This window comes from Ceratosolen solmsi, unplaced genomic scaffold, assembly GCF_000503995.2.
Source record: "Ceratosolen solmsi marchali unplaced genomic scaffold, CerSol_1.0 scaffold48, whole genome shotgun sequence".
NCBI lineage: Eukaryota > Metazoa > Arthropoda > Insecta > Hymenoptera > Agaonidae > Ceratosolen > Ceratosolen solmsi.
In genome coordinates, this window is record NW_011948440.1 from 1622946 (window position 1) to 1640652 (window position 17707).

A 17707-nucleotide genomic window follows, 5' to 3' on the forward strand; every position below is an offset into this window, starting at 1 on the left:
AATGCGTGTTGATAAAGAAATATTATTATAACATTATGCACTTCGTTAAAGTTATTCATAAAGTTATGTTGTAACCAGAATGATAATAAACAATAAATAAAGAAAGTGCAATAAAGAAATAAAAAATTACTTTATAAATATAAGCCCAAGAACATAAATATTCAGAGCAAAGATAAAAATGTCGAGTTTATTTAATTTCTGTATTATCTAAAATAACTTACTGCTACATCTGTGTAAATTGCATTTATTTTCAGTATTTCTAAGAAAAACGTTCAGTTATCAAATTTTTGATAGTATATTTTAACTTTGATTCAATATTGTCACAAATTTTATACGTAATTACGATTGCACTAAATTTGTCAGTAAATTCATATTAACTGTCAAACTACAACATGAAATATTATACATTCATAATAAAAAATTATTATAAATTGATTGATAAAAAGATGATAATAAAATTTAATCTATATTTTATATATATTAAATGCATTATTAAACCAACCGCGACTAAACTAATTTTTTTCTTTTATTTTTTTTTTATATTCTTATATTAAATATTAATAATAAATATTCTTCATATTTCCCATACATAATGTACATTATGTCAGTAAATTAAAATTCAAAGGAAATGAAACGAAACTTAGTATAGCATCATATCATAATTTGAGGATAAAAATGGCTTTAAAGTATTTCGTGTGTAGTTTTGAAATAATATTATTGAGTAAAAAAATAATTATAAACACAAACTTTACTGAAAAAGGAAAACATACTATATTAAATTAAGAAGTACAGCTTCTAGTAACCAATGTCAAAACTCAATGACAAGTTTTGTTTTTAATACGTTAAATTTTGATGTCAATCTATATGTTCAATGTCATCGAATATCGAATTACCAGTAATACCGTGACCGACATTATAACGTTGTTGATATTTCTTGTAACTATCAATATGTACGTATAGAATTACAATATGCCAAATGTCTTGTTCTCATACAGTTCATAATTTTGTGCAAAGCAAAGGGAATAGTTGCATGTGATGATCCATATGCGATGCCAATATCGAATCTTGTACTGTTTTGCATAATGCAAATAAAGTCATGAATATTTCATATGTATAATACAACAAAGTCTAACTCCATGTATTACATAGAAAAATTATCGTACTTACGCAAATAACGAACTTTTTTTTTGCTATAATTAGTAACACCTCATCTCCGCACTTCTCTAACTTAATAATAAAAACGAGAATTACCCGACTATGTATAATATGGATAGTTTTTTTTTCATTATACACGGTTATAAAAGGGCCTTTTATTATTCCATATCCACTTTCTTGTCTTTACTCTAGGCAGCATCGTATCAACGACAAACTTGTGCGCAGCTTTTAAAATCCTGGAAGACAATTTAAAATTAAGAAATAACAACTGTTGCACGAGTAACAATAAGTATAGCTGCACGCAAATGCGTAACCGCAATCTCTGTACACGAAGCAGATCACCGAGCAGAAGTGCATTTACTCTCGATGTACCGTCGGCGAGGGAGGAGAAAACGGGTTACGCGTCGCAGGGAAAACCACCGAGTCCCAATCGAAATATTAAGCCTCTCCTGGCTTCGGTGATGCATACGTTTGCTTTTAGTTTTCGCTCGCCTTGCTGGTTCTTTCGCTTTTGCATCACCCTCCCCCCTCAATCAACAACCACGATCCTTAGTCGGTACGATTCCTCGTACTTTACCTCGCAGGGGGCCTCGATGCCGTCTGGATACTCGAAATTCTCGCCTCTCCTCCTCACGCTCCGCCCACCAAAATTTGATACTTTCTTAAAGAGTTTCTTCTTTTGTGAGAGTCCTTTTTTTAATTTTCGTAATGGACACGTTCTATCGAGGGCGAGCAAGCATTTTCAGAACGAACTTCTATAGAGGAATTTAATGTCTTTTGCGTATGAATTATCGTACAGCAGCTTTGTCGCTTTCAATTTAATGATGACTTCATAATGATCATTCATAATATTTTATGTAATTTGGGTTAAGTATCCTACCATACGGTTAAATTGTTCATATTTTTTCCGACTAAATATTATATATAAAGCGTTGACATATACATTACACGTGGACAAATAAAATGCACCAACAATGTACGCATGAGTATATAACGCAGATGGTAATAAATATAACAAAAAACAAAAATAATAATAACAATAGTATAATAAAAATAATAAAATTAACAGATGTAGATAAAACATTTGAATTTTTATTCTTTTGCATCCTATTAAAGTCATATATAATGGTAATTGCTTACACGATCATTGAAATGGCGGTAAATGCTTTTATTGCAGTTACAAATTCTGTCATATCTTTTGTCAATAAATAGAAAAAATTTATCTACGTTTTCCAAAGTATTTGATTACAAAATTTTAGCAACTAGATCAATCTTACTAATACTTGATTATTAGATTTATATCTGTATAATAAAAGTAAATTTATCACTTGTTACAAATGAATTTGTACCTCGTGAGTTATTAATATGAATATTTTTACCATTAATAAGCTAATAAGAGATCATTATATCGAAAACTTTAATATTTGCCAGCATTAAATTACCAGTAATTATTTATTAAATTTTATCGACTATTTCGTTAAAATAATTTTAATTATTAATATTAATTAATATTAATTAATTTAATATTAATATTAAGTCAAGTGAAATTATGGAGATTCATTAAATTAATCACCTAATATTAATTCTAAATTTTCTTACATATTAAAAATAAGCAGTAATGAAAATATTATATAAAAACCGAGAACGTATAAAATAACCAAGTAATGTTAGTATATAAATACAATAAAATTAATTTATATTTCACCAAGATTTTAATAATATATATATATATATATATATATATATATATATGTTAGTTCACAGAAAGCGAATAAATCTATATTAATTATGAATGATATATCTTATGCGAGCCCCAATTTTTTTGGTGTTTTTTCTTTTTTATTTTTTTAAATAGAATAAATAAGCTTTTAATAGAAAGCTAATGTTTCACGCCTCAACTGTTATCTACGGTAATTATTTGCAAATTTTGTTGCAAAATGTTATTACTAAATAATGGACACAGAAAAAAATCCAGCAGAATTGTTTTCTTATGAATTTACACCTGAGGAATTAGGAAGACTTGCGTACAAATCATAAAATAAAATAATGTCCAACCGAGTCTCATCTTTGTATCCAACTCATACTTGTGTTTTTAATCCTAAGTACTGGATCCAGGAATGAGAAAAACTTCATGTACGCCAACGGAATTTTGTAAAAATATCCATCTTTGGTTGCCGCACAGATATGCCAGGAGATTTATTATTCTTTGGCCTTTTATGCTAATGCAAACACACACGCATGCAATACCATAAATCCGAGCGAGATGGTCGTTTGCATTTGAAATTAAGGTAATTACCTACGTGCATAAACCTTCGTTCTTCCTTTTGTTTTTTTTTTTTATTATCACTCTGACCGCAATAGCGGAAGAGAAGCCTTGTGATGAAGAATTCAAATTTCGCGAGCAAACGGAAAGGTGGAAAACATCGTTTAACGGTCTTCGACTCTCACTTTTATTCTAATTGGATTTTTTCAGAACAGGTTTAATAATTTAGACGAACGCACGATCCCCGAATTATGTATTACACGAATTTTTATCTTCTTTTTCGGCGACATATTTTCGTACCGATATTGATGATCGTATGTGAAACGTTGGTTAGTTATCAACATTTTTTAAATTAAGTGAACTTAAATTCACGATTTAAATGTGTGTAATCTCCGATGTTTTGGGATTCGAAAAATCTAAATATAATTTATTATAAGTATATATTTTGTAAAAAAACATTAAATATTCCGAAGAAATTGATTTTATATAGTAGTAGTAATTTTACTCGCAAATTCTTTAAATGCAGGTAATGTCCATTAAAATTATTGAATTATTATAATTTATTTTCCAAAAATACTAAAGCATTATTATTTATTTTGATTGTATTATTAAAAATATTATATACCAATTGAAATGTTAAACAATAATAATTTTGAACGTAATTTTTAAAGATAAAATTTTTTAAAAAATAGTATTTGTCAATGTACGGGAAACGAGCTGCATTGATTAAAAATAGATGTATGGAAACTTACTCATAACAAGTTTAAATACCGTTAAACAACTGTTAAAAATAAAAAAAATTAAAAAATACGATATAGATTTATTATTAAAGTTTAAAATAATATCTCATGTATATATATATATATATATATATATATATATATATACTTCATATTCATGTTACAATGCAATATGTATATTTGATAGAATGAAAAAATTGATTTTGACACAACATCACGATAATATTATGTTGCCCATTCAACCTATCAAAGTACTACTACTCTACAATACAATCTTCAAACCATACCCTCAATGTAAACTTGAGAATGCCGTGCATTACAAAAGCGTTTGCAGTGCAAAATACGCTGCTATACTCCGACAGGCTGAACGACTGCATGTCAATTCGTAAATCCTGAATTGTAAAGTGGACAGCCTATACAAGAAACGCATGAGCAAGAGCGAGGCCGAGACAGAAAAACCAAAGTACTTCGGATTAACGAGCGCGATCAAACGAGAGAAGAAGATGCAAGTATAGCCGAAGCCAAATTGAAAAGAGAACCAGCCCAAGTAATAATAAAATCCAATATATATACAGGCTCATTAGCTCAACGAATTGCAAATTTTTTACCTTTACAAGATGATGCAAGCTTGTGTGTTTCGATGATCTCTGTAAGTCACTATGAAGAGGAAAGACTAAAATGAGTAAAAATATAAAGCATATTGGGAAAGCGAAGTGATAATTTAATATATCAGTGTAGCGAATAATTAAGGCGTCGAATAAATAAATTGCACTTTTCGACTACAATATTGAACGCTAAGGTTTGGAAGTTTTATAAATTTATAAGATAAATTTAAAAATCTTTGATTTTCGATACGATAGTAGGAATTAGTATGGGGCATAAATTTTTAATATATTTTATAGCAAAAAGTATTCCTTCGACGCGTTCCAAATTTATATTTTTAGTTTAGGATATTAATAGTTTTCATACATTTATAATTTGTATATTCATCATGTATATCTATTTTTAAGCATAAAATTAGTGAAAATACAGATTTGTATGGTTAAGTAACTATCTAGCATAGAAAGTAAATTAAAATAATTAATAGAATGTAAAAGGCTATTAAAAGTAAAAATTATATGCGAGCAGATAAAATATTGATTTCGACATTCGTGCAATTTTAAAATATCGAGGAATATTATGTAGTTAGATATGAGGGTAACATAAAAAAGAGATAAAAAGTAAGTAAATGTATAGAAACATTTGCAGTAACTAATATTTTTACAAAAAATAATGTGCATATTACAACAATGGATATTTTGATTGGTTAAGTTAGTCAAATATTATTTAGCTAAATAAACTAGTGTTCTTTTTTTTATATCATTATTATTATTATTTTTTTAACAATAATTGTAAAATTAATTAACGATGAAATAAATATACATAAACATCCATAACTAAGAATCAGCCGATGTATTTTACAATTTAAAATACGAGATGAAGCGAGATTTTTAATTATAAAATTACATGCACTTAATTTGTAACATGAAAATTTTTTAAGCAGATTAAAGATCTTGAAAAAAGTTTCTTTTAAATGTAAGTAGTTAAAAAAAAAAGTTATGATCCTACATGTATGTAATTATACTAAGAATCGTATTTTTACTGTTTCTAAGAATCATATTTGCTCAAGGATTAAAATTCTTTAAACACGATGGGAAGCATTCTTACACGTGTATTCAAATTTGTTTTTCCAGAAAATATTTGTATATTAATATTTTCTGTAAGTTTATTATATAATTAAGGTACAATTGTGAAAAATGCAAAGATGAAAAAATTTAATTCTTACGGAATAATTCAGATGCTTTAAAATTTCAATGAAAAACTATGTAAGAGCATAAATAAATGGATATGTAAAAGGCATATGTATTGTATATAAATTAAAACAAGTGAAGTTATATGATATTTAAATTTTTATTTACAATCATTAATGTTTGAAATTTCCTGCTTGCCTATATAAACATTAATATTAACTAATATAATGCGACTCGTTAATGGAATCAAAGAATATCGGTTCTCAAAGAACTTAAAGTTTCAAACTCGAAAGTTCAAAAACGAAAGGCCAATTTAACGAACTTATTTCATAAATCCTTATAAATACGGTACACCTCTTTTTCTTTATCTTCTCAATTTCCTTATTCATACGTAGATCGTACATATAAAAATTAAACAATGTTAACTAACCGAGGCCCCAGTCTTGAAATTCAGATTTGTGCTGAGTAAACATATTTATGGTCCTGAATATATACTATGTCAGCTGTGCTATCGTTACTGCCCTTTTTTGCACTCTGCTATAATTTAAGAGATACCGCATAAAAAATGAACCACGACCTTAAATCATTCGATACGCAAGATCATTAATCTCGTATTTATACGAGGCTCTAAGTTTGAAAAATTGAAAAATAAGCGGTACATCTCTCGGTTCAAGTTCACTGTAATTGATTCCTCGGGGATAAGCTCGCTCGAAGAATTATTATTTCATTAAAAACACGCCATTATCCGCTTCATGTGTATTTGTAATAAAGGTATAAGAATGGCGGAGCTGCAGAATTACGCAGGCCGAAAAAGCATGTGGCGGGGAAACGTGACTTCATTGGCCAAAGGAAAGGACTCCACCGGTATATGTACTTGAGAATTTTTGAAGTTTGCTTTTTAAAGGCGCGCGCGAGCCGAGGTTAATGGCAGTGGCAAAACCAAGAAGTGCCACTCTTCTCGTCCGGCTATTAGTCAGAGCGCGCCTGTGCCCGAGCTTCGATGATCGACGTTCATTAACCCTTCCCACTGTTCTTCTTTCATAGCTTGTTTTTGCCTTTTTATTATGTATGTATATATATATAGACATATTAAAGAGCACTGAGAAGGTAAGATTTTAATGGTCCTGGAAAGAATACGTTTAAAATTAGAAAGATAGATGAATAGATAGGGGAGGGGAGAGAAGGTGGAGAGAGAGAGAGAGAGAGAGAGAGAGAGAGAGATTCAACAAGCAAGGTAAGGTATTAATAGCGTTTGAGAAATAACATTGATGCGCCCTTTCCATATACCTTTACATATACAAATTGAAGGTATCAATTTGAATAAATAAGTCTCAAATCCCGTAAAATTATACGTTTTTCTTATTACACCGGAATTTTATATGTACGTGTTATGTGGTGTGTTGTAATATTATGGTGTCGACATAGGAATTATCATTAAAGAAAATAGATGGACGCATAAAAGTCTTTAACAACTAATAATTTCGCACGTTATCTGATAATTATTGTTTCGCTAAAAATTGTATGAATATTATTCTGTTAGCTATTCAACGAATAGTATTGATTAATAGACAAATTAATGTGAGCATAGAAAAACTTTTATTTCTATTATATATAATTAGTTGCATATATATATATATATATATATATATATATATATGTATATTGTTTTAGAATTGAATCAAATGGAATTATACGAATGTGATAATATAAATGTATAAAGAAACGTTTTAAGAAGAATTGGGTATTGCAATAATCTGTTTACTTTCACCTACTATAAATGTAAAACATTTAAAAGAAAACTACAACAATATTACGTATGTGAAAATAGTTTCTAATTTTTATTAGGTTCAATTTTTATAAAAACCATTTTCATTCACTAATTCGTCAATTTTACATCGATATGGAAAGATATACAATTATTTAAAAAAAAAAAAAAATATATATATATATATATATAAATAAAAAATGTATTGCTCTAATCTGAAATGTTGACATAAAATTTAACGAATAGCATGCAAATTGCTTATTATCGCAGCCTCAACAGACTAATACCAGTAATAATTTAATTTTTGCCACTGCCTAATACTTCATTGTTAAATTTTTCATTATTTTAACGTCATATAGTAAATAAAAATATTCAAAAAATATAAAATTCAAAAGATATTCTTATAACATATGCAAGTATTATTGTAAATTTTTTGAAAAAATTAGTGTGTATACCGATTGGTATAATTTTTGCATAATTTTTGGGTTAAAAAATATATTTACTTATGCTTCGTTTCACTATAAAATATAGAAAAATATATTTTATGATATTAACGTATGAAGTGATCCATCGTCATATTCTTTTCACCTCATTTGATGGTAAACATTAATGTTAGCGGCTAAAAGGATGAAGAAATGATTTAGAATACCTGAGCAGTAATATGTCTCTTCTTTGACGTATCTGCCATAATAGGTAGACATAACTTTGTGCTGTATTCTCTACCGAGTTACAGGTGCACGATTTGAGTATCCTACTCGTTGTTCGCAAGAGAGGCAAGCAAAATAAAACAACAGCTCCGGTAACACAGATCTAGGTTCACATCACCGATTTTCTCTTCAGTGGGTCGTCGTTCATCGACATAATCTGTTTCTCTCAGCCCCGCTATCCACTTAAAACTTCCCCCTTCCTTAATTGCGCACGATATACGCGTCTCACTTTTTTTCCACCTATCCGTCGTACCGCCTCGCAATACAGCTGCTCCCTTACGCTCCTTTATTCGCAGAGCTTCGAGACGTCGTTCGCAGCTGTTGGCGATAGCGTGTTACACTGGGAGTTGATAAGGCCGGGCGACATACACCGTCGATGTTCTTCTATCCCCTCGTTTGCGCTTTAAAAAAGAAGTTCGTTTAACAAGCATTTATCGGGCGGAAAACGGGGTCTTTGAAATTTATTGGTTGAGCGGGAAAAAGTTTGAGTCAAAATTCGTTACTTAATCGTTGCATTGAAAAGTTCGAATGGTTGCCTATTTTATTTCGGATTATTTCAATCAGTTTCTCTGGCTCAATTAGTGCCTGTTCAAGATTTTATTTCCTTTTTTTCTGAATAGAAAAGCCATTGTAGAGTTGCAAAGTTAGCAAATTAATTTTCAGCGTATGCGTCGTTTTTTTATTTATTTTGTTGTTGTTGTTGTTGTTTTTCTTTTTTTTTTTTGTTATATTAGTATTACGTTACGATTTATTTTTATACATTGTAGCATATTGTATTAGTACCGAAATCTATTATTTATATTGTAGTAATGAAAAAATTACGCTTAATGCAATATTTACAAATATAATTTGAAGTGTGCAATAAAATTTGTATGTGTATGTAACGATTTGTCTTCTAATTCTTTATGTTGATATTACATTATAATGATAAAGAATATTTTACATTTTCACTAGTCTAGTTCAAAGCAAAATCAATAAGTTGAGTAAGCTTTTCAGTAATATACAGAGATTATGTAGATATAATATTGTCAATTATTATGTGATAATACAAGTAGGTGTTTATATTTATATTGAAATTAATTTTATCTTATCATCTGTGCCAAAAAAAAAAGTTTATTTAACGAAAGAACTTACTCGAAGATACTTAAAATTTCAGATTCAGGTACTGAAAGGTTTATATAATGGAAAGAATCACGCTCGCGCGAGAAAGTAAAAATATTCCTTTCTTTTTATGCGAAAATTGCATTGCTTTACCCCGTTTTCTCGTTTCTTTTACTTTTCAGTGAACTTTAGTTATTGAGTAATAGCGTGAAGGAAACATTAAGCTTGAATTAAGTTTTCTTTAAAATTGGAAAGTAAATTTCTCTAATATATACTGCAATAATCTTGCATTTTCATAATTTGTCGATGTGCCTCATTTTAATGGTTTTGTCGAAATTCAAATACAATATGTTCATCAATGATTTTTATCAATAAGTTAACAAATATCATGTAAGATTACAGATTCACACAGAATTCAACAGTCAGTTTACATATTAATAATATAATGGAAATTAAATCTACCTTATAATAATTAAATAAGTAAGAATAAAAATTTAATTATATCTAACAAACTTATTTTAAGTTTTACTTTAATATTTAAGCATTAAAAAAAAGTACTTAATCACAATAAAAATCAAGGAAAGTCTAATAAAGCAGCAGTGTGAAGGAAGAAGTTGCTGTGACATATCAGCCTCTTATAACCGATAACTTTTGCTTTCTCTTCTCTTTTTTCCATACCGTAAGTGTAGCAGGCGGGGGTGGAGCATGCGGTTGAGAAAAGTAGAACGGGGAAGAAAGAAAGAGGAAGAGAGAGGGAAGGATATGTGCGAGTGTGCATGCGCGCGTGCGTGCGAACGGGTAAAGAGAGACCGAGAGAAAAAAGTGGAAGAGGGTTAGGAAGAAAGAGGTAGCCTGTGAGAGAGGAGGGAAAAGTGCCGTAAAAGGGCACCCATTAAACCCTTCGACGCTCGACTACCGCGCCACGATGTACACGTATACCGCAAGGCTGAATGCGCTAATGGGTTAGTAGAGGACGATGTCGTCGAGGTGAGTACGAAGCTTTTGCTCGCGTTATGTGTGCGATGAAGAACGCGAAGCGGAGAGGCGACATCGACTTTGCTTGGCTGAAATCGATAGGGTACTGACGTATATAAAAATGCATATCTCCCACAAAATGTTCCCCTCGCAACTATCGCTGATGTTAAAATCTTTATTTTTTAAACATATTTATAATAGTAGGTATTATATTTCATTATATTGAAGAATGAAACGGGAAGCATAAACAATTGATGACCAATCGAAAATAGCAGTGATGAGTGTACATTAGCATTTTGTGTTACATATTATACTCTACTTAAAAGATGTATATATAGAATGCAGTATGAGGAACTATTTTGTGCCTATTAATGATTTTTTGTTTTAATTTCGTATTATATTTTAGCTAGTTATGATCAATGAAAACTATTCAATTTTATAATGCATCTTTATTAATTTCTTTTGTGAGCCTACACCAGAGAATATCCGTTGATCAAAGTACTCGCATCATAAATGATTGATATAAAATATTAAATTCGGTAAAAAGTAATATGTATATGCCTTGTACCAATGTTAATTATATGACAGAGATTAATCTATTTATCATTCAGAATAAGTTAAAAAAGTTATGATTGAAATTAATTAAACGTAATTTTTAACATACATTAAATATTGCATTATTTAGCTGTGTAGTTGATTTAGCTAAGTAAGAAAATGTAATAAACTAGCATTATTTTTAAATTAAAATTTTGAAATTATTTATCAAGTTTACTATTATTATAGTTTTATGTAAATATATCAACATTCTCTTTTATTATTCAATAGACAATACGTTTCCGAGGATGGCGTAAGTATTTTGTTTACAAGTCTTTTACAAGCGAGACTATTATGTAAAAATAAAAAAATATTGGTATTAAGAATTTGTAAATGAGTTTTCGATTATATTATATTTATCAAAAGTATAAGCTATAGTTTCTTCTCAATATAAGTTAACGTTCATACTCGTTCTTCTAAAGTGCCCATGTTACATGAAAGTTCTTGCATTTTCATGCTATTTTCTTTGTCTTCTATATTAATTTAATGATAAAAGTACAGCTTAATCTTCTTGTTCGAGAATATGTCAAAGATCTTAAAATTTATGAGACATATCTAACAAGTATAATGTTTGTCATGCTTTTTTTCTAAATTCCTAACATTAAATGTAACCTTAAAACTTGAATTCATGTAAGCAAGTTTATGTACCTCTAAAAATAGATTACCACAGATAATGACAATAATAATAAATTTGTATATACTAGTTAACGGCAACGACCTTTAGTATATCAAGTCTATAATGAATATTTGCGAGAGTCTGCGTTAACTTTGTCAGCGTAGTTACATGTAAGATGATGATTAATGCACTAATCATGCTATATTAGAATATATCATTAACCAACAGTTTTTACTATTGGGATAAAAAACAAATCAATGAATCTCATTTGATTGAAATTTGCATACTCGAAAATATTAAGAATTTATGTAGAAAAGAAATATATACTGGAAGATAGAAGAAAAATAAATTCAAGCGACAATCTATTATATATTTTTATCGATTCGTTCATACCAAAATAAAGGACGAATTTTCGGCTGTAAGAACGACGTTTTATTTTTAGACTGAATTACTTTAATTTTGGATCAATAATTGCTATTCTTGCATACTGCTTATATAATATTTATGAAACTTCTTCGTCGAATACATTAGAAATACATTGTCATGACACATCGTCTTTCTGAAATTATATTTTAATTGAATTAAAAAATGGCTAAACACTCCTTCTATTCACATTAAATCTTTCTTTTGACATTAATATCGATGCATTCAATATACGATAATTAACACTTAATCCCTTACAAAAATTGAAATTCCACTTCGTTCGAACTATGGCATTTTCTGGTAGCGTGGAGCTGCGTGTCATACTACTGAACCTAATGATATCGACTTAAATTTTGAACAAAAGTAACGAATTTCCCTCTCCCTTTAATCTCCCCCTGATTTTTTTTTTTTGTTTTTTTGTCGAGTGTACTCGCGAAATTAATACACTCCTCACGCTCGGATCCGATCTCGTCCAAACACGCCGAATGATTTTTCTTTCTTCTCACAATTCAACGCACTGCGATGCCAACGTCTCCTCTACCTTTGCATATACTTTTAACCAGCAGAGAAAATATTCGCCGCGTAAAATTCGCTCGTTAAACTCAACGACACACAAATGCCAGTGTACTAAAATAAAAGGAAGACTGTACGACCGAGCCGCGAAAATTTCGAGTATTAGCCTCTCAGAGCCATTGGAATGCGAGACTTCGGAGCCCGTTAATAATATTGTACGGTCGCGTTAAAAAGCTTTTCCTCTTATTGATTTATATTCGTTGAGATGATGTGCACCAACTCGAGGCACACATGAATTATAATGTCGCTGAGGAGGAAAAAGTAGAGAGAACTAAGAATGAGACGTTTCGTGGGCCCCGATCGCCGGTTGCATACTGTCATCTCCAGGAGAGCCGCCGGCGAGCGATGCCCGGCTTGAGCTCTCTCTCTCTCTCTCCCTCCCTCCCGCCCTCTGCAGTTCGTTCAGCTTCATCGTCGTCGTCGCCGTCGTCGTCGTTGTAGCCAGCTGCGAACCGGTTATGTATGTATATATGTACTTTCATCAGCTCGCGTAAGAGCAAGAAAGAGAGAAAGAATTAGAAGAAGAAATGCAGGAGGTGTGTATATACAGCGGATTGTCTGACTGCAGCAGAAACACGGGGATCGCATGATGAGAAAGAGAGAGAGAGAGAGAGGACTTATAAAAATGGATGTAAAAGAATACCAGAAAAGTAAAGAGAAAATTAAACGAAAGGGGTGAGAAAACTTCGGTTGCGCAATTAAAACTGCCTGAAATTCGAAAACTGTGGGAGTAAATGAATTTTTAGAAGTCTATACTATGATTCTGTATAGGAAAGATACGTTAAAATGAAAAATTTATTTTCAATGATTGTCAAATTCATAGCTTTTGTAAATTAAATATTTCTTTTTTTGAAAATCATGCGATCTTCACAATAATTTAATGAATTTTTAATATTTTGTGCAAAAGTAAAAATTAATGACATTTCACAATAAAATACACTATGGAGCTTTCACAGTATAAAAATCATTTTCGACTTATAAACTAAATATGTTTTAGTCTCTTGTCAATTTATCAATTTCAATAACAATATTAAACAATGGGTATTTTTCTCGATGTTTTCATATACATTTGGAGGTCGACTATATAACAAAACACAAACAACTTAGAAAAATATAATACAAAGACAGTGTACGTACGTGTACAGTACAGTGTACAGTACGTGTTCATATACGAACGAAACCTTCCAATAAATTGATAAAAATTCCAGGAAACATAATAAAAATTACTAATTTTATTTTAATGATTTTTAAAAAATTAATTTTACAACTAATAATCGAATAATAATAATAATTTATTATATAAATTTTTTTATTGCATTTAATGCAGTTGTCGTATTGTATTGTAGTACTTTTTATTATTATTTAAAATATACTGAGTAAAAATGTCTAAATTTAACATATGTAGAATATCAAAAGTATACTTATTAAATTCTGTTTTAATGAATTTCATATATTATTTATAATTAGATTTATGAAATATCTGTATCCATTCTGCTTCTAAACATATAACCATTATAATAAGCTATTAAAACAAAATAAATTATATGAATCTGCTAATAGTAAGAATATTGCAAGTACCAATTAAAATTTCTATATCAAATAGTTTATTATCAAATAAAAGCTTTAATTTTGAATATTACATAACTCTACAATGCAAAAGAGTAAGTACAAATAAAATTTCTGAAATTTCATATGTTCTAAATAAATATTTCTCATATAATGCGTGCTTAGTTAAATATACAACTTATGTTTTTATAATGTAATTATTCTTCTTGCTCTCCAACTTTATTTTTACGTATTTTAAGGTATAAAATATATTTTGGATAGCAGTAAAATTTTTTTAAATACATTATTTAAAGCGTAAATTTCTATAAGAATGTTTTATGTAAAATTATATAGAATATTTCAATAACATTAAATTAAATTTATTATTACAAAAATAGTTATAGAAACAAATAAGAAACACTATAGTAAATGAAATATAACGATTGTGTACAAATTATCTAATAAATAATAAAATAAAAATTATTTATAATATTAATATATCGAAAATGACATTACTATAATTTATGTGAAATAAATGAAATGAAATATTAACAAAACATATATATTTATACATTTATATTTTATATAATATTAAAAATGTATATGAATGATATTTTAATAGAGTTTATAGATTTTTCAATTAATATCTCAATTCCACTTTATTAATTTAATGCATTATTACTTTTTTATTGTACTTATTTATGTACACTTTTAAAATATATCTTTCTAATTTTTATTAGAATTTGGATCAGAGACAAGATAAACTTTTTATACGAATTTATAATGAAATAGCGTAAATACTTTCTGCATTCAAATAAATTATAATGCGACATTAAATATTCATTTATTTACAGTGCTATATACTTGTATTTTTATATATTTATTTTGAGTATAATGGAAAGGTATTAGGAAAATATGGTAAAAAATTTAAATGGACATAAATAATTTCTACAAATATATCATTATGTATTACCAAAAATTTAAACTAAAAATTAAGCATTATGAATCTTATTAAAATATTTTTTATCCTATTATTAAATACAGCGTAATACTAATATAAAGCACTAAAAACATTAAAATATTTAAATTCTATACATATCATATAAAATAATTAAATTATGAGTAAACAAGTTAACAAAATATTAAGAAATGTTAAGTATATCGACTAATTTTTTGTCAAAGCCAATGCAGTACATATAGTATTTCATGTAGAATTTGCATCGTAATATACTTTAAAGAACTTTGTTATTGAAACGTTGACAGAACCCTTTTGAAAAAATTGAGCGTATAATGCTTCTGTCTTGACAGAATATTAGATTTTGTTTTCTGCCTTTAGGTTATTATGTATCAGAAGAGAAATGCAGAATACCAGAAATATTGATAAAAACATTGTTCTATTGATAAGATGTAATATATGTATATATATATATATATATATGTTTTTATACTTTATTGATTATTGTGGTGTAAAGCACATATGATAAATTGCCTAATCAAACGAACCTATATCTTCAAGGATCATTATTAAACTGTCGAAACTTCTTGACCTAAAATTCATTGCTAATTTTTATTATAATGGACCAATGAGTTAAAAAAAAATAAATATATATATATATATAAGGAATATCCCAATGTCTCTCAAAGTTGTTGAATATTATGTAATTGATTTATGTTCTATCTTATTATATAGGCAACTTTAAATAATCTATGAAAAAGACATAATTTACATTTATCTACGTAAGTTTTTTTTCTTTCGACATTTTGTATATATTTATATAATAAGAAATTATAAATAATTATAAGAAATATAGGATTTGAAATTGGCTGTAGAACATGATATAATATAAATCAATTTTTGTATTACTTATATAATATATAATATATATATATATTCAGTTATATGTTTTGCGAGTATTTCCTTAAATACCTGCATATATACTTTATATATTTTATAAATGCAATACAAATATTCCATAAAAAATCTATAAAATAAGATTTGATATATAAAATAAATTTAAATAAAGCATTGATTATTTAATATTTTTTTAGTATCTTATGATCAGTCATCGTGCCAATTATTAAAAACGATTTTTTAACGGAAAAACAACGAAACAGATTAGAAATGCTAAGAAATTCTTTTGAGTGTATACAAAGAGCAGAGTGCTGAGGCATAGACGAAGAGATACAGAGAGAAAACAAATTGAAAGTAAGGAAATAAACAAAAGACAGAAAGAGTAAGAGTTAAAAAGAGAAATATATATACACAGAGATAAAATGAAGGCAATGACAGAGAAGACAGATGGAAAAAGAAAACAAACTAAACTCGTAGAACGCCCGAGAAGAACACAAAAAAGAGGTGAGAAGGAGTTACAAGAGGATATAGAATGTATAAAAACGAACAAAAAAGGAATTGAAAAATGAGGAAGTCAGAAAAGAAAGAGCGAAGAACAACATTATATTATTTCACACCCGTGTGCGCATTACATTGATTGCTTCCCTCTTTAAGAAGAGGCAAAATTTTCGTTCAGGATGTTCCTCGAACGTCCTCTTTTTGATGATAAGAGAGAGAATTGCATATATGAACTGAACAAATCGAGATGGTAACCTTAGATCCGTACATTTTCGTTTTCTTTTACTACTTGTTTGAATGCACTATTAAACGGTGTCTATTATTCTAATTTTTATACCAATTGTCATTTAACCATGAAATGGACATGAAATGAGTCTACAATTAGATCTAGTCGCGCTCAACGAGGAGATTTGAGGATTAATAAAATAATTAATGAAATAACGGTTTTCATTGCAAATACAGAACAGCTGTTTCCAAATCTTACTGAACATTTCAATTTTTATTGCAGAGATGGTTTACATTTTACATGCGATATTTCAATAAGTTTTCCCTATTTAACGAATTCGATAATACGCTATTATAAGATGAAAAATACAAAATAGTTTTCTCCTCTTTGAAAAATTTGCTAATGAAAAATTTATAAATTTTTATCTTAATTTTAGTTTATTTTATTTTTTATTGTAATCGATCTTATATAGATATGATTTAAAATTATGAATACATTAAAAAATCTATTCAATTATCAAATAAAATAAATTTGTCTTTCCTTTGTTAAATTACATTAAATAAATAAAGGCGTTTTAAATCCTAACTACTAAGTTTCGTAAATTTAGCAAAAATTTACCCCAAATAGAAAATTAGAATCGTCGGGTACATAATTGTAAAATTTCATACGCAGATAAAGTAAATTTCGATTAAACCAACAATCCTTAGTTCGTTCGAATTGGCGCTGCACGTCTAAATACACTAATTTGTTAAACTATCCAAGTTAGTATATTTATATAAATTGTATAGGTTATGTTAGTCCAGAACTGCTCTATGTTCATTATTTATTAATAAATAATTATGGACAGAAGAAAAGATAGGGAAAAAATTGGTTTACGAGGAGTT

At 28.4% G+C, this 17707-nt stretch overlaps 1 protein-coding gene across 1 annotated transcript in view; it reads left to right on the top strand.

The window, feature by feature from the left end:
* The first annotated feature begins 17580 nt into the window (after positions 1–17580).
* The window catches only part of LOC105365605 (UPF0396 protein CG6066), a 1171-nt gene continuing 1044 nt past the window's right edge, over positions 17581–17707 (top strand). Inside the window, exon 1 of the mRNA XM_011503820.1 lies at positions 17581–17707. This exon is cut by the window's right edge and continues 62 nt beyond it. Within this exon, the coding sequence (XP_011502122.1) occupies positions 17663–17707 (45 nt within the window). The 5' untranslated portion in view covers positions 17581–17662.